General features: G+C 38.8%; 1 protein-coding gene and 1 long non-coding RNA gene across 4 annotated transcripts in view; one reads left to right on the plus strand and one right to left on the minus strand.

Moving 5' to 3' along the window:
- SLC12A1 (solute carrier family 12 member 1) overlaps positions 1 to 25157 on the plus strand; it is a 90274-nt gene that overhangs the window by 34846 nt on the left and 30271 nt on the right. For all 3 annotated transcript variants that reach the window (XM_035708919.2, XM_035708920.2, XM_035708921.2), the window contains exons 11-19: positions 1248 to 1399; positions 2553 to 2660; positions 2978 to 3101; positions 4887 to 4988; positions 7036 to 7191; positions 10283 to 10382; positions 11149 to 11260; positions 19593 to 19733; positions 22260 to 22366. In XM_035708919.2, the coding sequence (XP_035564812.1) occupies positions 1248 to 1399; positions 2553 to 2660; positions 2978 to 3101; positions 4887 to 4988; positions 7036 to 7191; positions 10283 to 10382; positions 11149 to 11260; positions 19593 to 19733; positions 22260 to 22366 (1102 nt within the window). The remainder of the gene's footprint in view (positions 1 to 1247; positions 1400 to 2552; positions 2661 to 2977; positions 3102 to 4886; positions 4989 to 7035; positions 7192 to 10282; positions 10383 to 11148; positions 11261 to 19592; positions 19734 to 22259; positions 22367 to 25157) is intronic.
- LOC112675971 (uncharacterized) lies at positions 909 to 17315 on the minus strand. The gene is made up of 3 exons (XR_003146181.3): positions 17206 to 17315; positions 15498 to 15589; positions 909 to 1781 (listed from the first exon to the last, which is right to left on the minus strand). It is a non-coding gene; the product is annotated as an uncharacterized LOC112675971 (long non-coding RNA).

Genomic DNA, 25157 nt, shown 5'->3' on the forward strand with positions numbered 1-25157 from the left:
CAATTCAACATAGATGAACAATACAAAAAGGTAAAATCTGGAACAGATGGTTTTGCTTGGTAACCAACATTCATAATTTCAACTGTTTAAGCAGAGGCTGGGAGGCCACCCCTCAGGGCTGTGTAAACAGGATTCCTGTACTGATTATTTTAAATGACTCCTTCAGCTTGAAGATCCTTTTAAGTCTTTCGAAGATTCACAGGATGTGAATTCCGTGAGTAAAATTGAGGGTTCCCATTAGTACTTGTCACTGGGCCTTCTCTTAAAATTATTAGCAAATAATGAAAATTCATACTGGCTGGAGTTTGAAGAGTAAAATGAACAGTTTTATTGGTTGGGATTTAGTTTGTAAAATATTTACCCTTCACGTAGTTCAGAAAAGTTTCTACAGATTTCACACATATATTCATATATTTCAATAATCCTATCAAATAGATAATGGCAGAGATTATAGTTATTCATAAGGAAAGTTGTTTAGTAAAATATGTATCAAAGATCTTTAAAAAGTTAATAACTCCATTTCTAAGAATCTATCCTAGAAAAATATTTTGAAATACACAAGAAAAAATGTAGGCACAAAGATATTCATCCTAGAATATTTATAATGGAATATAACAGAAATACCAAAATGGATAAAAATAATGGAAGAAAGTGATATTTGATAGAATATTATTTGACCATTAATATTACCAGGAAATCTCAATATTTTATCTCCATTTTCTTCATTATTTAAACAATTAACATTCTCTATAAAGTAGAATTGCAACTGTTTAAGAAATTGTGCAAGGACTATCATCAGTTGAAAACAAGGGCTCCATTCTCTTAATTACCAGAATTCAATAATGCTATCCCTTAGGTATCTCACAGATGAGGAAATAAATCCTTCTGCCTGAAAAAACACCTACTCAGTAGCTTCAGGCCAGAAATATGAATTGAATATCATGCGCAAAGCACTGCCATGTGCATTTCAGAAAGTAAGAGAGATCCAATCCCCAAGTGTCCTACAAAGGTAGGTGAGAGCTTGGACCAAAACCACCCAGAGCAGTAGCAGTGGCAGACTGTCAGAGACAGGGGGCGCTCTCAAGCCCCTGAGGATGGGAACCTCCTCCTACTATGTCCCCAGGATGACAAGAGAGGATGGATGGCAGTGGACCTGCTCAGACTCACAGTAAACTGTGTTTTCAGTAGAGAACCCCATGGGAGCAGCACCCTTATAAAGAATTGATGAGCCATGATTGTTTCCCCAGGGGCCTGTGTGGTCCGAGATGCTACCGGAAGCATGAATGACACCATCATTTCTGGGATGAACTGCAATGGTTCAGCAGCCTGTGGGTTGGGCTACGACTTCTCAAGATGTCGACATGAACCTTGTCAATATGGGCTGATGAACAATTTCCAGGTTTGAGCAGAAAAAAAAAAGTTTATTGCTATTGTTTTCATTTGTAGAATGTCATGTGTAGCATAATGAAAGTTCTGACTTTGTAACTGATTGATTATTGATCCATTTGAATTCAGCAAGGAAAAATTTATGCATGAGGGAAGGGAGCACTATAGGCATTACATGGCACCAAATCCTGTGGTTACATTTATTGTGGGGTGGGGGGAGAGAACAGGCAGTCTATGAATTGCATCACCAGGGAAAGAATACCACCTGACATGCATCTTCGAATCAACTGTGCAAGATTTCATGGTGGGGAGAAGAGAGATTTAGGTAGTACTTGGAATGAACTTCATTCCTGGACTTCAGTTTTGGGAAAGCCTCTGATGCAGTCTGCGGGTGCCTGGAAAATAAGGCCAGGAGGGAAATTGTGAGTGGCAGAAGGGGAGGTAAACAAGGGGGAAGAAATAAGGGAAGTTGGGAAAACTGTGGAAATGGAAACATCAATTTGTCTGAATGATTGGTGAGTGGAGGGAGAGGCAAATTTGTCACGAGGGCTTCATTCATCTAGTTTAACAACCAACAAAGAGAAATTAGCTCAGCTTAAGTCATTATTCCAAAATATGACTTAAATTGATAGAATCTCATCATGTCTCAGATCTAAAATTATATTTAATGAGCACAGAGAAAGCAAAGGTTTGAAAAGCCTCTATGTGCAAGAAGGACAAGAAAGCCTGAAGCTTTTCAAAAGACCTGTAAACAGCTGAGCCCTCCCCAAACCCTATTAAAATACCACTTTCTGCTGGATAGAATTTCCCCATCGCCAAAGAAAAATATGCCCACAACTCACGAGGGAAATGTCATCAAATTCTTTGAAACCATTGCCTTCTTTATTCTTTCCAGTATCTCCTGGATGTATTGTGGTGAGCCCTTCCTATTTTTATAAACAATGATAACAAAATGGCCATTTCCATTTTGAAACAACAAATGTTAAGAACTTGAGAATGAAGCAAGGGGGAAAGAAAAATCTGGTTAGAAGCAATTAGCTTATAAAGGAGATTCCAAATCACGGAAAGCAGAAGGGGAAGCATTTGCATAAGATTTTGGCTTTGTTTGTGTTTGTTTTTTAATTGTCCATTGGATGAGTCTCCTGACTTGAACATCTTTTCTCAAGGTCATGAGCATGGTGTCAGGGTTCGGCCCCCTCATCACTGCTGGCATCTTTTCTGCAACGCTCTCTTCAGCCCTGGCCTCGCTCGTCAGCGCACCCAAAGTGTTCCAGGTAATTCAGGCCAAGAGCATGTGCTTCTCCCTACGTCTGTTTCCACTGAACATGGATCAAGCTGAAATACTCATTCTCACCAGCAATCATTTTCCATCATTTTCTGAAACAGTTTAACGTTTGCATCTGGCTCAAATGCTGTCTGCCACATAGTCAAGATCGATTCAAATAATATAAAGAATGATAAACTGCAGTGTTAACTTGTGCCTATATTGTGTATCACTTCATCTTCTTCCAAATCTTCTTGTTTGAATCACCTAGGGAAAATGACTGTGCATAGATATAAATGACAAATTTCTCCTCTTCTTTTCCATTAGGCTCTGTGCAAGGACAACATCTACAAAGCCCTGCAGTTCTTTGCAAAGGGATATGGGAAAAACAATGAACCCCTGAGAGGATACATTCTCACTTTTGTTATAGCCATGGCGTTCATTCTTATTGGTTCGTATTTTTCTTGTGCTTACTGGAAGCCAAAGAATTCTTCTGATTACTGATAGGGTTTTCCTTTTAGCTTGAGGAATTTCCTGTTTTGTGTTTAATATCCCAATTGGTAATATTGGATGGAGTCTAAGAAGGAAATGAGGAATTCTTGTGTGTAGAGCTTTTGAGGGCTTGAGGTAGACTTCAGACTTTAATCTCTTCTTTGAATTCAAATTTTGGAAATCCATCCAACCAAATGCAACTGAATCCTTCCTCCAAGCTGCCCTATATCATCTAATTCGAGAGCCTTCCCCAGCTGCCACCTGTCTCTACAGTCTACTGGCCTGTAGCCAGCAGGAGAATCCAAGGGTCATTTACAAAATGTGGTCCATTGATGGCCTATATCAGAATCAGAAGCACTTGGGGTTTGTTAATGTGCCAATTTTTCAGACCCAACCCTGGAGTTAGAATCAGAGTCTTTGGGGATAAGGAACCTGCATGTGTACACGCTCCTCCAGAGATTCATAGGTCACTGAGGTTTGAGAACCACTTGCCAAGACTATCATCTCGGCTCCCTCTCCCTAAGCAACATAGAAACTGCTGCATAATCTTGGAGAGACACATTCATCAACTTTAGCCTGCACATTCCTCATTCCTCCCCAAGGTGCCACCTTTGCTGGTGAGCATATGAGAGAAGAATCAAAAAGTGAGGCCATGCTAACTCTGCCTAGAAGGGCAAAGCCTTCCTCAGCACAGTGGCACCAAACAATAAAGGCTCATCATCATCACGTAAGCTCAGGAAGTGACTGTAATTCCTGAATCATCATAAGATTTCTACAGGGTTGAAGAGGGGGAAAATATAGCTATGTTTGTTAGATTTAAAAAAAAAATTAAACAAAAAGTGATAATGTACAGAAATGTTTCCATTACAAAACCTAAACTGTAAGACCTCAAATCATTGCCCTGTAATGCATGTATGTGATCGAATAGCCAAAGTGTTAAAAGAAATTGTACAAATTAAATATTATCCTTAAAAATCACTCAGAACAATGATTAGCTTCATGGCACAAGCTTCAAGGCAGCTATTTTTGTCTACTTCCTGGCTGGCATCCATGGTCAAGAATCACACCCAGCTGCCACCTGCATTTGCATCACAGAGGTTGATAAATTAGAATGTCTCTAAATTATTTCTTATATCATACAGTAAACCATTCAGCTATGATTAAATTATACCAGATATTTAGCTACTGGGGTAAACATTTTTTTGGCAAACCTTGAGAGATATAACTCTCTAGAAATGGTAAGAAAAGAAAAGGGCCTAGGACTAGCAAGGGTTTTGAGAGCCAGGGAGAGCAAGATGGGTATAGAGATTTCCAATTAGGCATTTCTGGTACCCTGGTATTTAACTAACCTGTCACTCTGTAGAGCTTTTTGCTTATATCCATAGCAGAGAAATAGTGCAGGATTTGGTACCTCTAGAAGGGTGACTGGGAAATTTATCATCTGCCCAGTATCCAAAACCTCCACCCATGCCCATTTGAATGTTTGCTAGGCAGAGGCCTTATATATTGTCTATTTTCTCATTGGGAGGTTTTCTTGCTTCTTGCTTTATGGAAACCCTGACTGAGAAAATATTTTTAAATAAATACAATCCAAAAGAAAAATCACTAACTTCTTAAACTTTGACAGATGCTAGCTAGCTATGTTTTCAATTGCCAAATAAAGTCGAGCTTCCAGGCTCTGACAGCTGTTCAGCCCCTGGTCTCATCACTCACGCGGACATGCTAACTTCTGCTTCATTCACAGCGGAACTGAATACCATCGCCCCCATCATCTCCAACTTCTTCCTGGCCTCATACGCACTTATTAATTTCTCCTGTTTCCATGCCTCTTATGCCAAATCTCCGGGTAAGTTGACTCTTCAAAAGTAAAAGAAGCCTAAGCAGACAGTTTGTCTCAATAAAATGAAATAAGTCAGTGAAAAGTGCTCAATCGGTGTTCATATGTTTCCTTATATCCTAGTGGGTAACGTAATCCACTTTATTTTGGTGAGTTGAGGTGGGGGGACTTCTGAAATAGAAAAAGAATCATTTGAGCAATGGCCTTTTTGACCAACCGTAAAGTCAATTTTCTCCTGTGGCAATAAATTATTCATTGCAAGAGAAACCACATTTATTTCAGCAGTAGAAAAACACCACTATTTATTTCCAGGGTGAAAGTGACCACAGAAGTAGAATAAATGTATATATTTGAAACTTCCTTACTATCAATTTGTTTCCTGCCCATGGTGCAGAAGAGAGGGATGAGTAGTTCCCATAATTACCTGCTGAGTATAGTCAATGCAGATTCGTGTTGAAGCCAGTGACATCCCTGCCCTCCGCAGACTGTGGTTGAAAGAGGTGCAAAATTTCACACCAAAGAACCTTTCCTATCTTGTCACCTCTCACTTCTTCCTTTCCTTCGTTGGCTATTAGAATTCCTTCTGCCTTTCCACCAGAATAGATACTCGTCACTATTGACCTTCAGAAATTTCTTTACCATGAAGGTCTTTATCAGGGATATAAGAACATTTCCCTTCTGTTAGGGCCTGTTGTGGTCTCAAGCCTCCTTCAGAAAACCTGCTGCCGATAAGACAAAATATAGAAGGAAGGGCAGCTTTCATCCACCCAAGGCCACTAAGCTCCAGAAAAAAACTGAGGAATTTTTATTTCTGTTGTGTCATCTTCCTTAAAGCAGTGAAGAGAAAGTTCTAGTCAGTGAATACAAGTCATAGAAATGTGTGCCTCTGTGCCATGTTATGTTTGTCTTTGAAAAACAAGATGAGGGATCCCTGGGTGGCGCAGCGGTTTGGCGCCTGCCTTTGGCCTAGGGCGCGATCCTGGAGACTCGGGATCGAATCCCACATCGGGCTCCCGGTGCATGGAGCCTGCTTCTCCCTCTGCCTGTGTCTCTGCCTCTCTCTCTCTCTCTCTCTCTGTGACTATCATAAATAAATAAAAATTAAAAAAAAGAGAGAGAGAAGAAAAAGAGAAGACCACGTAGAGACACGTAGATACACAAAACCACAAAACAACACACACAGTGCCCCTGTGACATACGCACAGCCAGACTGGAAAAATAAGGGCATTTCCAGAGATGTTCTCAAAGTGCTATTTCCATCTTGTGGCCATTTCAGAAATTGCTCCCGAAGATTTTGAAAGCTCCGTTGTGTTTTGGCAACTCCAAATGTAAAATGTACTTCACCCATAGGCCAAATGCCCTTCAACCCAGAGTCTCCCCAGACTGACCATGCTGTCTCCCAGTTTCTGTATTGCAGGGAAATAATAGAACACAGGAAACTCCCTGTGTTTATCCAGGAGAAATATTTTCACTGTAAAATGCAAAATTTATTAATGTATCAAGTTTGAGAAGCCATTGCAGAAAAATTTCACACACACACCCTTTCCATAGATGATTATTTCTGATAGGGCGGGTACTATCCTCTTAAGGTAAAGACAGAGCTAGTAGGGAGTTAGTGACTTGACTTTCAATGATACTCTGCCTTCTTCATGGGAAAAATAGGCCCATTGTCTTAACTTTCTCCTTCTTGGGCCACCAAGGAGTTTCTCCCCCTCCTTTCTCCTAGACCCCACTCTTCTCATCTCTCCTTGCCTCCTTTCAGCTCCTGATAGTATAGACATCAAAAGCTTAAGGTCTCGTAGTTGAGGGGAGACAATTGTGGCCCACAGGAAATATGAAAAGGCCCTAAGTGCCACATTTTCTGTATTTCACAGCATTCTTATTTGGTATACCTTCCTAAGCCAGGGACCCAAGACCACAGAAAACTAATAACAGAATTGGGAACTTGACCTAAAAGTTCTTATTTTTAAACTAGGAAACACTGTTGCCTGCATTCTAATCATATGTAGTGGTATAGTGTGAAAGTTTTTGTTATGCACCGAGATTTTTTTTTCAGGATGGAGACCTGCCTATGGAATTTACAACATGTGGGTATCTCTTTTTGGAGCCATTTTGTGCTGTGCAGTGATGTTTGTCATCAACTGGTGGGCAGCTGTCATCACCTACGTCATTGAGTTCTTCCTCTATATCTATGTGACTTATAAGAAGCCAGGTAAGATAAGGACTGTATAGGAAGGGGTTTTGAAAGCACTTCCTACCTATTCATTCATTCAACAAATGTGTATTGAGCAGCCCCTATGTGCTTAAGTGTGCCATGTGAGTGGTGGAGATTAATAATATAATATAATCATATACCATGCGCCCATTGAATCTTCACACTAATGTTACATATTAGGTATTATTAGGCCCATTTTACAGATGAAGAAACTAGAATTCAAAGAGTTGATCACTTGCCAAGGTAACAGACATGATGGAGCTGACATTTTAAGTAGAGTGTATGATACCAAATTCCCCCACGCTTTCCATTATATCACCTTCTAAAAATCCTGATAAATAAGATATAGTCTCTGACCTCAAGGAGTTCACTGACCCCCACACAAGCAACTAACCATAATGCAATATAGTGAGTAACATGCGGTGGCATATGAGAGGTACTGAGAAGAGGAGAGGGAGTGATTAGCTCTCATTAGAGTTTTCCAAGAAGACTCTTCTGGTTCATGGCCTGTATTCTCAGGGCCAAAACTCAGTAGATACATAATAAATATTTGTTGAATGAACAAATAAACTGCCTTGGGGAAAAAAAAAGAGACAAGAAACTAAGGATTGGTTAGTCAAATAAAACAAGGAAATGTTATTCTGGGCAGAATGAAAAGCATGAGTGAAATTAGGAGGCATGCAAGAACATGGCATAAGTTGGAAGCTCCAATGCCTATAATACAGATGGAGTCTTGGGTGTTAAGGAGAAGAGGCATGAGGTGAGCCTAGAAGAGTAGTTGGGGTCAGATAAATAAGAAACATAAATGTCATGCTAAGGAATCTGGGAACAAAAGGCTGCCAGAGATCACTCAATTGTATCTGAACTTTGGATGTTAGCTTTAGAATCAATGAGAAGGATGGACTGAGGCTGGGAGAGACTAGAGACTACAGAGCATGGTAGAGAGAGGTCCAGTCTCAGGAGCCGGGTAGCCCCAAAGTACCCTCCTATGTCCCTTACCTGTATTGCACAAGGAAAGTAGAGAAGGTAGTTAACTATCTTTGAGGGATTTTTTGCTGTTTGTCTTTATGACTTATTGCTTTGGGCATAAATTACATATGGTGAAATTCATCCCCTTAGATGTGTAGTCTATAGGTTTTGACAAACTTCAACATTTTTGTAACCACCATCACAATCAAGACAGAGGACAATTCCATCATCGCTAAAAGTTCCCTTTATACTCCTACATGGTTGATCTCCTTCCCTCAACTTACTTCCTAGTAACCACTGTTCTGATTTCTGTCACTATAGCTTCAACTTTTCAGAATATTTTATAGAATCCTGTAGCATCTAGCCTTTGTGTATGCTTCCTCTTATTTAACATGGTATTTTTAGATTCATCCATGTTGTTGCATGTGTAAGTGGTTTATGTTGAGTAATATTTCATTATATGAATATATCTCAAATTTTTTTTAAAAATTTATTCACCAGTTGATGGACATCTGGATTGTTTCCAGCGTGGGATGATTTTATATAAAACTATTATAAACATGTACACACAGAACTCTATGTGAACCTTTGTTTTCATTTCCCTGGGAGTAGGATATCTAAGAGTGGGATTTCTGATTATATAATAAGAATGTGTGTGTGTGTGTGTGTGTGTGTGTGTGGTTATACATACATACGTATATATAAATATCTTCACGAGAAACGGCCAAACTGTTTTCCACAGAAGCAGTATCATCTTCTATTCCTACCAGCAATAAATGGAAGTCCTCATTGTCTACATCCTTGTTAGCACTTAGTATTGTCAGTTGATTAAAAAAAAAAAACATTCTAATAGATGTAGAGTACTATCACTTTGCTTTGCTTTGCATTTTCCTAATGACTAATGTTGTTGAACATCTTATTTACCATCTTCTTATTTATCATCTTCAGTCAAATTTCTGTTTAAATCTTGTGCCTATATTTTTTAGTTGTTTTCCTATTATTCAGTTGTGAGAGTTCTTTATGTATTCTAGATGCAAATCTTTAGTTGTACGTGTTTTGGAAATATTTTCTGTAGGACTATGACTTGCCTTTTCAATTTTCCTTACAGTTTATTTTGAAGAGCAGACATACTTAATTCTTATAACGTCTAATACATCATTTTTTGCTTTTATGTTTTTTTTTTACTTCTAATCTATCTTTCCCTAATCCAAGGTCACAAACTTCTTCTAAGTTTAAAGCTCTAGTTTTTAAATCTATGTCCATTTTCCAATTTGAGTTAATTTTTACATATGGCATGAAGAATGGTTCAAAGTTCATTTTTTACTTTCAAATATCTAATTAACTAGTAAGATTTCTATTAAAATAAAATAACCTAAAGTATGCTAAATACCTGTTGCATAGTAAACCTTAGGCAATATCAATCCTTTTTATGTCCTCACCATTTCCCTGATTCTTCCAAGCAAAATTAGGGAGATGACTCTATCTGCCATCTGGAGTAAATCTGTACATTCCCATCAGGGACTTCTGGTGGGTAGTTCCATCTAATATTCAATTTATTTCTTTTTTCAAAAAAGTGTAGGAAAAAAAAAGGGAGTTAGGAGATGGTAGTACTTACCTCCCTCATTACAAATCAAATTAAAATGCTTGCTGAATACTCTTCATAGATACCCAAGAAAGTAAGACTTTCTGAGCTATTCAGTTTTACTATTCAAAATATAAAGATTGCTGCACACTATCTGTGTCTACAGAAATGCCTCTTTTCAATTGAAGAATTTGTGAAGAACTTTTTAATTTATTTAGGGGCTAACCATTTTTCCAAGTCTATCCACTTGCAGTGTGGTTATCACATAGCCCCTCCCACCAAGCAAAATTTCTAGGTCTTTGGCTAAGTCTGATCCTTAACTGGAAAGAGAGCTCTCACTTCTAAGAATTCATAAAGTGTTCATAGAAGAACACAATGCTCTTTCGAGGAAATAGTACACTGTGTTTTCTCTAACTTGGGCACTCCTCACTGATGACATGGCCAAGGAAAATCATAGAAGGCAATGACTTATAAAAATTGTTCATATACAGAGGGAAGGCCAATGCTTTTAATGCCAAATTCTTCTGTTGTCCACAGATGTGAACTGGGGCTCCTCCACGCAGGCTCTTTCCTACGTCAGTGCATTAGACAATGCGCTGGAATTAACTACCGTGGAAGACCATGTGAAAAATTTCAGGTAAAATTTACTTCCCAGGCATTCTAGTGTTGCTCCACATTAGAAGTGGCTTTCCTTTATGGGACACCAATGCACTAGAGTAGTGATACACTTTATGGGTATATTCTAAGAATAAGGAGTCATATAAAAATGCCTCATTTTCACAACATCTCTGTGAATGAGTGCTTCTTCTCTTCTGCTCTGAGATTTGCCCACTTCCAGCTATAAACCAGCATAATGTCAGGTGTCACCTTCCATGCACAGAGATAGGTTATCTAAGGGTGTGATTTCAGAGAGATGTCCCCAAATACCTTAATCATTGGAGCTATCTCCACTCTGCTTAAGGCTCTGTGGCTTACTGAATTCTCTTAGGAAAAGTAATATTTTAAACTCTTCATTAGTTATATTTTATTTTGAATGGAACCAAAAAAAAAAAAAAACAGGCTTTGCAAGGAAGATGAAGGAAAGCAGCATAAAGATACCAGCTGGAGAGTGATAGTTTGTATTGGGGATTTAGGATATGGTAGTGCCTTGAGAATAAAAGACAGGGGGAACCCAAGACCACCTTTTCTTACTTCACATTTTTGCCATCACTAAGGAACTAAGAATACAAAGATGGCAAGATGAACAAGCAGGATGATTCAAGAATTCCGATGAGAAACCCAAGAAATATTTAGGGGAGAAGTTGTCCCATTTTGCCAAACTCTCCTCTCCCCATTCCTGCCATTTCCATTAGGGATGTTCTGGCTCATAAGCCAGTTCTCACATCCTCTTTTCTCATTTCCAGGCCCCAATGCATTGTCTTAACAGGGGGACCTATGACAAGACCTGCTCTCTTGGACATTACTCATGCCTTTACCAAGAACAGTGGCCTTTGCATCTGCTGTGAAGTCTTTGTGGTAAGAGGCACTTCATCCCGGGAAGGTTCTTCCCTACCTACTCACCTTGTGTTATTTTACGTGAGCCAAGTGGGTACAGGCAGTGATAGGAAAGTGGCAAGCCAGTTTAAACAAGAGTCCTTTTCCTTGATTCATAGAGGAAGAACTAGCAAGGGCCGTGATCCTGAATTTAAATGAGTGGATAAAAAGTGTTTCAGATTTCATAGGAGACCAACTAAAAGTGATAAATATTTCCAAATGATGGCCTTTGAGACAAGAAAAAGAGAACTGGCTCAGAAATAAAATGAAAGCATTTGGGGTGGTAACTGTCCACAGAAATATAAAAGGATGGAATAAGCCAGAGAGTGCTATTATATAGATTAACTGATGAGGAGGAAACCAGACATAATGTCCTGAAATGACAGCACATAGAATTTAGATTAAATATTTGGATAAAATTGATGACACTATAGATATCTAGGGAATTAAACCAAGTTTCCCCTGCCTTAGATAAACATTCAGAGCCAAATGAGTTCCTTTCTGTTCAGGAAGTTTGTGGTAGACTAATGGGAACTTATTGGTGGTGTTCCGAGGAGGCATTCAAAGTAGATGCTAAAAATTTAACCAAATCATTGACCAATCACCAATCTCTAAAGTGAAAAGAAAGTATTAAAATTATAACAAAATAGTAGGTCCTCCAAACCAGTCTATGTCTACTTGTGTTCCCATAATAATCACAGTTTCTCTGTCTCTCTCTCTTGCTCACAGGCACACACACACTGCTCAAAACCCTTAGCTACTTCAATGTATTTTTTTTTTTTTAGTACATACCTCTTCCTCCAAGCATTTTCCTACAATTTTTCTTACTTGATCTATATTACAGCCTAGTGAGGCAGAAAGGAAAAAGAATCTCTGTTTTCATTTTACTGGTTGGAAAAGTGAGACTTAAGAAAATCAAATTATTGGGATGCCTGGGTGGCTCAGTGGTTGAGCGTCTGCCTTCAGCTCAGGGTGTGATCCCAGGGTCCTGGGATCGAGTCCTGCATTGGGCTCCCCACATGGAGCCTGCTTCTCCCTCTGCCTATACCTCTGCCTCTCTCTCTGTGTTTCTCATGAATAAATACATAAAATCTTTAAAAAAAGAAAAAGAAAATTAAATTATCGCACAGGGTCATATGATAAGAAAGTGGCAGAACTAGGATGTCAGTCCAGGCCACCCAACTGTGCTCTGTGTTTTCCTTCATGAGGAGAAAATCTTAGCAGACTTGTGTCCCTGGGAGTGTTGAAAGAATCAAGTGCCACTACCCAAACTTCCAATAGGGAGTAGGGTTGACAGGGACCTGAGTAATTCTGGGGCCAGTTGGCTGTGCCATGATGCGTGGACAAATTTGCCACACATCATCATGACCAGTTCTTTTTTTTTTTTTAATTTTTATTTATTTATGATAGGCACACAGTGAGAGAGAGAGAGGCAGAGACACAGGCAGAGGGAGAAGCAGGCTCCATGCACCGGGAGCCCGACATGGGATTTGATCCTGGGTCTCCAGGATCGCGCCCTGGGCCAAAGGCAGGCGCTAAACCGCTGCGCCACCCGGGGATCCCATCATGACCAGTTCTTAAGCATCTTTTTACACTTGGCAATACTCTAAATGCTATATGAAGCAATTGGTCGTATTCTTCTTCCTCTCAGTGCTTATATGCTAGGAACTGAGATAATATAACTCAACGCAATTATCTGGAAGGGAGTGAAAGGAACTCTACTGACTACATGAGATTGACAGGTTAAGTAATGACCAGCTGTGACTCCAGAGGATTTTTAAAAATCTTATCAAGCACTCTTCCCTCATATTATCAACTTTGGTGCCCTGGATTACTGAATTTCATTTTGGCCAATATAATACAGGAGCTGGTTTTGATGGAATAAGCAGTTTGGGGTGTTTTTCTTCTCCAGCAATTTAGAGAAAACTTAGTTTAGCAGGCAATAAAATATCTTTAGGACAGGAAAAATGAACCAGGAGTATAAAGTCATATATATATTGGCAAGGGAGAAAAGGTCTTCTCATAGAGACAGGAGATATTGCTTTTAATTAACCCTTTGCTGCTTTCACTCTAATAAAAGAGTGATATTGTGGACCTTCATGTGAAGTAGGCACCTGTGTCTGTGCCTCCGATGGCCCTGTTGTGTGACATGTATATTGGACCATATCATATATTGCTGTGCTAGTCTCTCTGAGTAGGGCCCATGGGTCATGCTCCCAGATTCTGGGGTTCTCTTGGGGAGAGAAAATAGTTACTGCATTAGTTAGTGACTTTCCAGGTGGTTACTCTCTGTGAGCCCCCGGGGCTGCAGATGCCATCAGCATTTTTCAACCAGCAGCTCAGTCGTCAATCATCTTTGCTAAGAAACAGATGGAAGGGGGCATGGGGAAGACAGCAGCATTTCATTAGAAAACTTTTTCCAAAAGCACAGTTGTTGGTAGTTTGGCCAATCTTATTGGAAGGTTAACTGGGAGTGATGATCTTGAGAGGTGACGATGCAGTTCTTAACCCTGGGAAGCTGGTACTCACGGGCTTTTCAGACATCCGGTCAGGTTCTGAATCACTGTTTTGCCACCTGTTAGCTGTGAGTTCTTTAGGTACAGAATTTAGTCTTTCTGGGCCTCAGTTTTCTCTCTTTCTTTATAAAATGGGAATCATCACAATAATAGCACCTACGTCGCACAGCTGTTGTGAGAATTCTATCAGGTAAGCTTTCCAGTGCTTGGCACAACACCTGTCAGATAGTAAATGCTCAACTAATTGTACTTGTTACTCTTGGTACTTGTATTTTCATCACCATTATTATTTTAGGTATACCATAGTTGCCATTTTCACTCCAAAAATATATCCCTTTCAACAAAAACTGGAAACATCCTTTCTTAGGGAAACCAGATCCCGATGCTGAATTTTGGACTTTTTTAGTTGTCCAATATGATTATGATAGAACAGTGAGCTATGTATTCCCACTGACTAATCATAGGACTGCGGGCTCTGTGCTCTGTTCCTCTGGTGGTCTTTGGTTATTTAGGTGCTAACTTGAAATGCGGTTATACTACAAGGAAGGAGCAAAACTCAGAGCTCATTGGTATTTCATTTCTGGTGGGTAGATGGAAAGCATGTGGCTACAGCTGCCATTTTCTAAACTAGAGACTTCTTTTTTTTAAAACAGAGACATTTTTAAAGAACTAGACATCATAGCTCTTAGAGCTCCTGAAGTTGAAATGCAAAGAGTAATTCTTTTTGCTGAACCCCAAGCTCTCACTGTGTCCTTCAAACTCTCCAACTAACTCTTACACCCACCTATCAGAGCCTCTTCCTCTTTGCTTCTTTCCTAACCAACCTGGACATTTTAGAAATATCCTTCATCATTCAAATGTGGGCATCTTTCTTTTTTTTATTTTAAGGAATCCAGCTTACAATATTATCTATTCTTCTCCTTTGAATTACTTGTGATAAATCATTGACATACTTATGTCCCAAGAGGCCGTGTACAGAACAAAAGTGATTTCTTCTTCTTCTCTGCCTCATTTCTATCATCACAGAAAGATCAAAGGGAGTGAGACTCTACCTTCTAGTATCTTCTCAAATTGTCAAGCATAGCCCAGTTCAGTGGGTTCAGCAACAGAGAAGTATTAAGTCAGGGTTTGCAAGCTCCACCCTGTGTACCATGACATAAAAACACACTGGCTTTCTTTGTCAGTTTCCTCACTTATTTGTAGGAGTTAGGAAGATGATAAAACCAATCATTGCAAAAACTTAGTTTGGTCTTATTTCTCTGGGCACACTATGTTTGGTTCTAAAAACTGTATGATGCCAGCTCACGCTTCTCTTCCCCATGCAAGAAGACGTCACGCATGCGTCAACAGTCAGTGGCTCATACGCTTCTTAGTTTTAGTTTAAAGGCAGGTATTTTTTATTAAAACAAATCAAAGACAAGTATACATTAAAGATGGGAACTGGGCAGCCCCGGTGGCGCAGCGGTTTAGCGCCGCCTGCAGCCCAGGGCATGATCCTGGAGTCCCGGGATCTCTGCATGGAGCCTGCTTCTCCCTCTGCCTATGTCTCTGCCTCTCTCTCTCTCTCTCTCTCTCTCTGCATCTCTATGAATAAATAAATAAAATCTTAAAAAAAAAAAAAAGATGGGAACTTGATCCAATTCATCTGGGCTTTAGATTCAAATCAGAGAAAGCCTTTATCATCCTCCAAATGCAACACTTACCTCTTTTCTAAATTTCATTTGTCCTAAAATTGCAAAAGGCTCTCATGTATGCTGTAGTACCTTTGATTAAGTCCATTTTGCTCTCACAGTGTCTAAAAAAGAAAAATAAAAAAATTTAGATTGCTTCAATTTTTTTTATTTTGAAACTGTAAGAAAACTATTAGGTTGAATCATGAAATTTCCATTTTTGTCAGTCAAAACTGTGGAACACTGGCAATTTCATATGATTAAACTATATAGGATTAAATGACACCTATATTCAACTTATTTTAATTAATAACTGTTAACATTTTTATCATAGATGTTCCTTCTCACTTTTAAAATGGAACACATCATTGCTTAAGCTGAAGTCTCTCTTATAACCACTTTTTCATGACTCTCTCCCTCTCCAAAGGCAATATTATCTGAGTTTTATTGGTATTCTTCTACTCATTTCACCTAAGTGTGCCAAGATGTAGATCTATTTTGATTAACGTTTCCTACTCTTTCACATCCTTTAAATCTTGAGTGTCTTGTTCTTTCCTCTCACAGTAGAGGAGATGACAGTTTCTGGCCAGTTTCCTCATGTAGATCCCCTTTTAACAAAATTTCACCCTTACTGTTTGCCTTTCCCTTTTTTCTTGAAATTTATAAAATATCATCATAAACCCTAAGTCTCTATTTGAATTCAAAGATGCTCTACAGAAAATCCAGGGAATACAACCAATTCCTGTGCAGTTCAAGCACAGATGAACAAGGGGAAACTAAAATTCTCATTTTTTTCTTCTATCTTCAACCTCTTCTTAATCTCAACGTTCACAACCACCAAGTTGATGCATTTTTATAGCTACATCTATTCTTCTTTAGCCGTCGAGTCTCTGTCATGATGTGTATGAGACAGTGACATGGCCCAGTGTGGGAAAAATGAAATGACCTATGAATGGGCACTAGGCACATGGTGAAATGAAATATGGCCCAAATCAGGAAGGAAAAATTCTCTTTCCCACGATTCCAACCAGAGCAACAATGAAAGCAGAGACAGAACAGAAACATTCTCAATGTCTTAAAAAATGAAAGCTGGAAAGAACATTGCTTTCAGCCCAAATTTCTCTGTTTGATCCTAATGATATTGGAAGTCCATTGCAAATTCTTCTCATAATATTCATTTATTTGAAGTAGCATCACATCAACTACTTCTCCAGACTAAATAATTAGAATTTCTTTACCCTTTTCTCAATCAATGTCAAAGTTATAATGTATACAAGATTTTTAGACCTTCTTTGTTCAAATTCTGAATTAATTTATGCATTGATATTTTGGATCCTAACTGAGCCAATCTCTATAATGTTTTAATTGAGTGGTAAAATCCATTTTTGTGACTATGATATATTTGAATGTTGAATAATTATATTCCAGTATGTCTTCTCTCTTTGTTAGTTTGTTTTTCTCTACTACATTTGTATTGCAGCCTTGCCTCACATTAATAAGTGTGCAAAAAAATATTATAATCACTTTTAGCAAAGAGAGTTTCTGCCTGAAATATTTTTATGACTTCTCAATATGGCAAATTCAGGCATTAGAGTAAATCTTTCTGTCACAATTAATGCTTAATCTGGATTTTTGTAGCAATAATAGACATACATTAGACTGTATTTATTTAAATAAATGCCACTTTCCCCAGGGGTTCACAGTCATTGTGGTACAACTCAATATACTGATGGCCCAATACCTTTTCTAGTTGTTGGTTATTCTTCTCTCTCATGTTACCATTGAACTTCCCTGAATAAAATATTTCTTCTTTCTTTGCAGTTGACGGAGTCTAGAATGCCCAAGGAGATCTAATGGTTCAAAATGCATTGACATTCTAGAACCCTGAGCAAAATTTGATCCATAATGACATGTTTCTTTAGGTTAGGTGTTCTGGTTTAATAACTACCATCCCTTATAATTTTATCTATCCCATCTTCATTGAAGGCTCTTGTTTGAAACATCTTTTGAAAAGTTGGTGAATTCTGGAAAGTATACTAGTAAAAACAAGTACACAAAGAATCTGATCCAATTCAAATAGAATATTAAAATAGAAGTAACCACAGAGATCATCTAGTATTATGGAATAGCAATATAGTATGTGTCACATATGTAATTTAAGATTTTCTAGTAGCTATCAAAAAAAAGTAAAAGGAGCCAACGAAGTTAATTTTAGTAGATTATATTTCATGTTATGCATCTTAAATATTATTATTTTAATAAGCGCAATATAAAAATACTAATGAGATATTTTATATTCTTTTTTTCTCCATCCTAAGGCTTCGAAATCCAGTATGTTTTTTACATTTCCAGTACATCTCAATGTGGACCAGACACATTACAAATGTTCAACGGCAAATGGATAAGGGCTATCATACTGGACAGTGATGAACTAGACAGTTCTCTTATTTTTATAAATGTAGAACCCACACCAAGAAAGGATAAATGGCACACTGGGGTATTAGCCAGTCAGTGCCAGAGCCAGCTCTATATCCTTTACTCTGGCTTCCCGTTCAGCACTCTGTCGTAGAGCAAACACAATGGTGGAAAAAAGTCTGGGGCTTTAACAAGATTGTAAGAACTCATTTTAAGATGATAAAAATCATCCAACTTTGGATGAGTACCTACTGTATTCCAGACAGCAGACAGGGACTTATCATTACTATTCAAACCAACATTTCAGGATAGAGATTTTATCCCTGTTTTCAGAAAAATATATCAAAGCTCAGAAATAATCAGAAATTTCCAAAGTGGCCAAGCTTAGATTTAAAACCAGTTCTGCAGATCACAAAGCCTGGCATCTTTCTCATACATCTCAAGCTCATTTTCTCCAATCTAAGACCGTCTGAGACTTTGACTCTAAGCATGGTCTGAGGACCAACAGCATCCATGTCACCTGGGGGGCTGTTAGAAATGCAGAACTTAAGCCTCATCCCAGACCTACCTACATACTGCATTTCATCAAGATCCCAGGTGGTGGGCAGCCTGGGTGGCTCAGCGGTTTAGCGCCACCTTCAGCCCAGGCGTGATGCTGGAGATCAAGTCCCATGTCAGGCTCCCTGCATGGAGCCTGCTTCTCCCTCTGCCTGCATCTCTGCCTCTCTCTTTCTCTATGTCTCTCATGAATAAATAAATAAACAAAATCTTAAAAAAAAAAAAAAAAGATCCCAGGTAGCTCGTAAGAAATCTAAGACAATTCAACAACATACTTACTCTCTCCATGAGTTGAAAGAATTTCCTACTAAAATATTGGATTCATACCCTATCAGCCACATTATAGATCACCAGAAACCCTTTTGGGGTTTGATTTGAAACTTGCAAAGAAAAGAGCTAGCTTGGACCTTTAGAGGAGAAGAAAAATAATCAAAATTCAAGTTAAAATGTGTTTCCAGAACTCCAATCTTAAAATTAAAAGCTACCACAATAACACCTGCCTCCTTCTCTCTTAAGCTCTCCTATTCTTCCTATGCATTAGGTATATGAACTTTTGTTCCTACCAAATTCACCAAGTGAGAGGGAAATCTTAATTTATTTGGATGGGAGTAAGTCAACATAATGGTGCAAGGGTGTTTTAACCACACACAAAAAGCAATGAAGGGCCTAATAGAATTGTCAAGATGTGATAGTTCATGGCAGGACTTGGCAACTCACCATGTTCTGGCTTCCAGGATCTCTGTCCATTTCTTCAAATTGGGCTCCAGCTGAGATTTCCTTAGTGTTCCTAAACATGCCTCTTGCTATTGAGTCAAAGGTTGATTGTGTATTTATCCTGAATTTCTTCAGTCGCATTTTCAGTATTTTTTTCCTGTGCTGTGATGCCCTCCACTCTTGCTTTCATTGGCACGAGGCAGTTAATTAAGCAAGTGTTAATGCATCTGGACATTCTGGGTGGCAGGTGAATGATGGGAGGAGCACAGGCTCACTCCAAGGGGTTGGATCTGCAGGAACCATGTTTAGTGAGGTGTTTTCCCCTCTTTCCCATTTCTTAGCTTGGTGGGGCATTGCTGGCTATTTTTGTCCTTTAGAAAACAACAGCAGTGCGATGGGTAATAGCAGGGCTTCTAACCAATATTTCATTGTGTTGTACAGGGACCGCGCAAGCTGTGCGTTAAAGAGATGAACAGTGGCATGGCAAAAAAGCAGGCCTGGCTTATAAAGAACAAAATCAAGGCTTTTTATGCTGCAGTAGCGGCAGATTGTTTCAGAGATGGTGTCCGAAGTCTCCTTCAGGTAAGGCTGGCATTGAGTGAACGAGTACGGAGGCAAAAGACAATTAGCACTCCTCTGTTAATGAAGCTCCCAAAATGAATGGCTCCAGTTAGGCAGCATAGCACCAGAGATCAATGCAGATGGTTAAGGAATTCATTTTGAATTCCTGAGGAGAGGCAAAGCTAAAACAAAAGCAGAGAGGTTCTATTACAATGAACTATGGATGATACACTGAAAATGGAAAATGAGGTTGCCTTTGGCCACCAGCATACATTCTGTCCCCACACTTATTGAAATGCAAATTTGTTCTGATGGTTGACGACATTCAGGATCCTATTAAAACTTCAAACTATTTTTGCATCTCATACTGCATATAGCAATGCTCAAGTCAGGCATTCTGCTCCTTTTTTCTTTTGCAAATGGCGTGAGGGCAAGCTGCTAGATTCGACTAAATAAATGCGTGGTGATCTGGGCGTAAAAATCTTCCTATTCCTCTAAATTATTTCCAGAATGTTGAATAAAATGTAATAATCTCTGTGGCTCAACACTAAAGCCTGCAGTTCTATTTTCTTCCCCCTTATTCTTTCCTTTTTCCTCCCCTCCCATAATAAGTACATAGAATCTATCCTGAGTTCCCATCATAACTTAGACTGGTGAAGTATCCTTAAAATAACCCAAGAGATCCTGAGAAACTGTAGGGGTTGGCTTTCTAATCATTCTGGCTTTATGGGGTTGGAAAGCCCTGATTCTACATCTACCAAATTTTGTATTCACTTTCAGAGTTACCGTTTCCAGGAGTGTCAAAATTCAGGACAGCGTCCAGGTCTCTTTGATACTTATGCAGACAGGAAAGAAAAAACATTGATTAAACTGCAATATTTTGGAGATTAAGAGTATTTGGTGCATTCCTGTCTCTAATATTCCTGAAGAACTCTTGCAAAGTAGCTGCACATGTAGAGAAACCATTTCTGAAAGACCTCTTACCCCCAGTGAGCATTTTTTCATCTGTTATTAATTTGCGAAGCCATGGAAATACATGTCATTTTAAGAAGCTGATTTTCTGTAGTGAGTTACTTTTCAGTAGCTCTTTGGTGAAATATGTTAAGAAGGTTACACCACCTAAGGTAAAATTATCCCAAAAGATTGGTAAACAAAAATCTCAGCGAGGAAGTTTCAATGAAGAATGAGCAGGGAGAGAAAAGACACAGGTCTTGAAAATAATTGTTATATTAATCTGGAAGAAACCAAAAAAATTGACAATGCAGAAAGCTTGTTCACTTGAATTTCCTCAAAGAAAATTGGAGTACAGAGGGACCAGGACAAAAGAGCAGGATTGGGTGGAATTAAAGGAAAGCACTGGTCTTTACACCCTTTTGGATAAAGCCTTCTTTGCATCTAAGATCCTAAGGTACGAATGATCACATCTGCAAACTGTAGTCACAGAAAAGACAAGCTCCCTCCTGCCAAGCGTCAAATGACAGCCCTAAGGAGTTGTCCTGTTACCTGTACAGTTCTAGGAGAAACACAACAACCATGGAGACAAAGTTTATTTCAGGAACCCTTCCATCAATGCCTGTCTCCTCCTGCTTTCTAAGTATCCCCCTTAACATGTCCCATTCTGGTGACTGGTTTCCCTCTTCCTGTAACCCAAGAGGTCCTTCCTTCACTCGCACTGCTCTCCTTTCTGTGCTTGTCAACCTCTAACCAACTTGTAAGATCTGGAACAAATATCACCTCTCCCTTGAAGCCAGCCATGAATCCACAGCTGGAATTCAAGTCTTCTTCATTTTTTGCTTCCAGATGAGTTCCTACTGCATGTGCGCTTGAATTATAATTATCTGTGTATATCTTGCCTCCTTCACATTACTCTGAGCTCTACAGGGCCAAAGATTATGCCTCACTGCTCTTCCACCACACCTACCATAACACTCTGCAATTAATAGGTGCTCAATAATATTGCTGAATGAAGTTTAATTAACTGGAAGCCATATCCTGCCATCTAATGGGGGGAGTGAAACCTGAGGTGGAAGATGACTATTAACGATATTGTCATGTAAGAGGATTAGGTCCTGGAGACATAGCTCACTTACTCGTCAATAAATAATGTAACTAGAAGTTTCAGTGATCCTTGTATCTAAGAATTTTCCAAACAGGGATTTTATAGCTAATGACATTATGGATAAAACAGGTGGAAATGAGCTTTGAACCACTAAGTTACAACACGCATGCCAACGGTTAAGCCGACCCTCACTTGATTTTAAATTATTGAACCATTTTAATGAGTGTGTCAGAAGAAATGCAAATGACTGCTAATTTGGAAAAGCTACATTTCTGTCATCTAAAATCCATTTATGGCTGAGATGATTTAGAACTAATCTTTCTATTTTATGCTTGGGTACGGGCATGAAGGACATGCACTAAAATGTAATCTAATCTTCAGAATCTTCAGGACATTACTTCAGTGCTCTTGTGGGCATTATTTTTCATTTGCAGTGGTAGTTTCTTGGTATGGAAAGGATTGCCTATGTGTTTATCTCCTCTGTTTAGGCCTCGGGCTTAGGAAGAATGAAGCCAAACACTCTGGTGATTGGATATAAAAAAAACTGGAGGAAAGCTCCCTTGACAGAGATTGAGAACTATGTGGGAATCATACAGTAAGTAATGGCTTTCAAGACGGGTTCTGTTTACAAACACTAACCAGGGTGGTACATAACAGGTGCTGCTGTACCAGATTAAATTGCCTAAGAGGAGGACATTCCCCCGTACCCTGAATTCTTTACCAAAGTGAAAAAATACTGCCACTAATAGAACTGGAGGGGGGATCATAGTGTCAGAGGTGGTAGGGTGGAAGAAACTTAACATCAAAGAAAAAGATAAATATTAAGGGTTACCATCTCAAAACCTATTCATAAGATTAAAAGCAAAGGACAGCTAGGTGAGGAAGGAAATGTTCTTTCAAAACATCTGGAATCTTGGGTTGGCTGGTGTGCCCAGTTCATTCATTGTCTTCTCCAGAGCCTTGGGATCAAGAGTTTATTACCCCAGAGCCTCAGCTCCCCCTTTGGCTGATATGAGGCTGTCATATATCAGTGCCTCTGTGTTGGTTTAAGACAAAAGGGGAGTTTTAAATGGGATGTGACATCTAATATCTAAATATTGGGAAAATCTTAGAACAAGGGCAATGATGATAGTCCTTAAAAGACTAGCAAGTTCCAGGCTAGTGTCCTTAGCATGAATTATCCCATTGAATTCTCACAAGGAGCCTTTGTAATACTAATACTGTCCCCATTTTATAAGTAGATATGGATGTTAAAAATTAAATAACCTGCAGAAAATGACAGTGTTGTAATAGAGCTGGAATTTCAACCCAGGACAATCAAATTCAAAGTTCAGACTCATGACCACAATGCTCTGCTGCCTCCCAAAGTACGTGTATACCCAAAGTATTACCTAGTTTAGTTCTTTCTTCTAAATTAAGGGAAAACAAATTCTTCACATATGGAAAGGCTCAGGGTGTCCTCAGTGACCATTCTAGAAAATAGCCTTTCTTCCAGGCCTGAAAATATTTAATCGGATTTGTCTCATGAGGAGCAATGTTAGCTATGCTAACAGCCATCTTTTGTCAACAACTCTGAAAATGGAAGATTTTCTGTCTGGAGTCTGGCTTTGCTCTGATTCAATACCACAGGGCAGAGAGTGTGCCCTGAGAAGTCTGGCTGTACTTTAAAAGTCTGTAATACACAGGAAACAAATCTTCACATCTTCAAAATAATTATATACACACACAGTGCTTCTTATACCAGGCTGTGTTGCTGGCCCCTGCTAGAACAAACATCATATTTATCATTATCTGGGGGAGGTTTGGGGAACATTACAAAAGCATTCAAGTATTAGTTTGTTGAAAAGAAGTATAAGACAATAATTTTCATTTTCTGAAATTTATATGCATTACTTATGAAACAGAAATTCACTTAAAAATCCTCCTAACATGGAGAACCTGTGTATTAAATGCATTTGCCCAAATTGTGTTCCCCGAAGGTATGAGGTCTGGATGCCACCTACTGTGGCCCCTGCTATGCCTTAAGTTCAGTAGGTTAAGGCTAAAGCAGGTGATCAAGGTCAGAATTTTACCATGCTCAGCAACCAGCATTTTGATATATTTAGAATCATAGTTGCTGACCATCCTTGGAAATAGCTTAGATCTGCTCTCTGCTATCCAGATTCTTCAGTAAAATTTCATCTTTACCACCAGGGGAGGGAAAGGGTGGAGAGAAAAGAAATTTCACCTTCATCTTCCAGAAGAAAAGGGTTGGAGCAAACAGAAAGACATATGTAAACCTTCAGTCATTAAATGTCCTTTAGTTGATACAAAATTATCTGGGGTTGTCTTCCACCCTCCCCACAATTCCAAACATTCTAGAAATCCAAAGGTACCAAAATAATCAAACCCAGTAATAATAGGCCAAGGAGACTTCTGGTTTTTATACCAAATTAATAATTGGTCTTCTCGGTAGTAAAGTTCAATGTTAAGGTGGCTCAAATTTGTACTTGTATAAAACTTAGCTAGCTTAGTAAAGTTAAATGACTTTACTACCACAGCAGTGAGGTCAACATAGAAGGAAGACATACATCCATTTTGTGTTATATTTCCCTTTCTGTTTGGTTTTATTTTGTGACTTAAAGCATGGTATAATTGTTAACATAGGGGTATTGTTACAATAGTATAGTATTTTATCATTTTTCTTTGAGTAAAAGATTTTAAATGTTTATAATATTATTAGATATGGTTTAATTTTAATTAGAATCTGTATTAGTTTTCACTGGCTGCTGTGAAGAATTTACCTCAAACTTAGTGGCTGAAAACAACACAAATTTCATAGGCTAAAGGTCTGAGACTAATTCACTGGGCTAACACTGAGGTGTGGGCTAGGCTATATTCTCTTCTGGAAGCTCTACAAGAGAATCCCTAGCCTTGCCTTTTCTAAATTCTAGAGGCAGCCCACAGCTCATTGCCCATTTCCTCCATCTTCAAAGCTTTTGATGGGTCAAATATTCCTCAGATTACTCTGACCTCTCTTGCTTCCCCAATGCACTTTAAGGAGCCTGGTGATTACACTGGGCCTTCACAGATAATCTAGGTTAATCTCCCCATGTCAAAGTCCTTAATCTAATCACACCTGGGAAGTCCCTTTTGCCATATAAGGTGACATACTCACAGGTCAGGGATTAGAATGTGGACATCTTGGCGGGGTTGGTGGGGGGGGGGGTGTCTAAAATTATTCTGCCTAATGCAGGATCCAAATATTTCTTGTGGAAAGCATTGTCTAAATTTTATAATTGTAGACAATTGGAAACAAGATTTACCATGAATTTGTTTTGTGGCAACTTTTGCTACAATGAGTCTATGTTGTTTGATGAAGATCACTTACAATTTGAATTTTGCAT

The sequence above is a fragment of the Canis lupus genome, chromosome 30 (assembly GCF_003254725.2).
Source record: "Canis lupus dingo isolate Sandy chromosome 30, ASM325472v2, whole genome shotgun sequence".
Classification (NCBI taxonomy): Eukaryota; Metazoa; Chordata; class Mammalia; order Carnivora; family Canidae; genus Canis; species Canis lupus.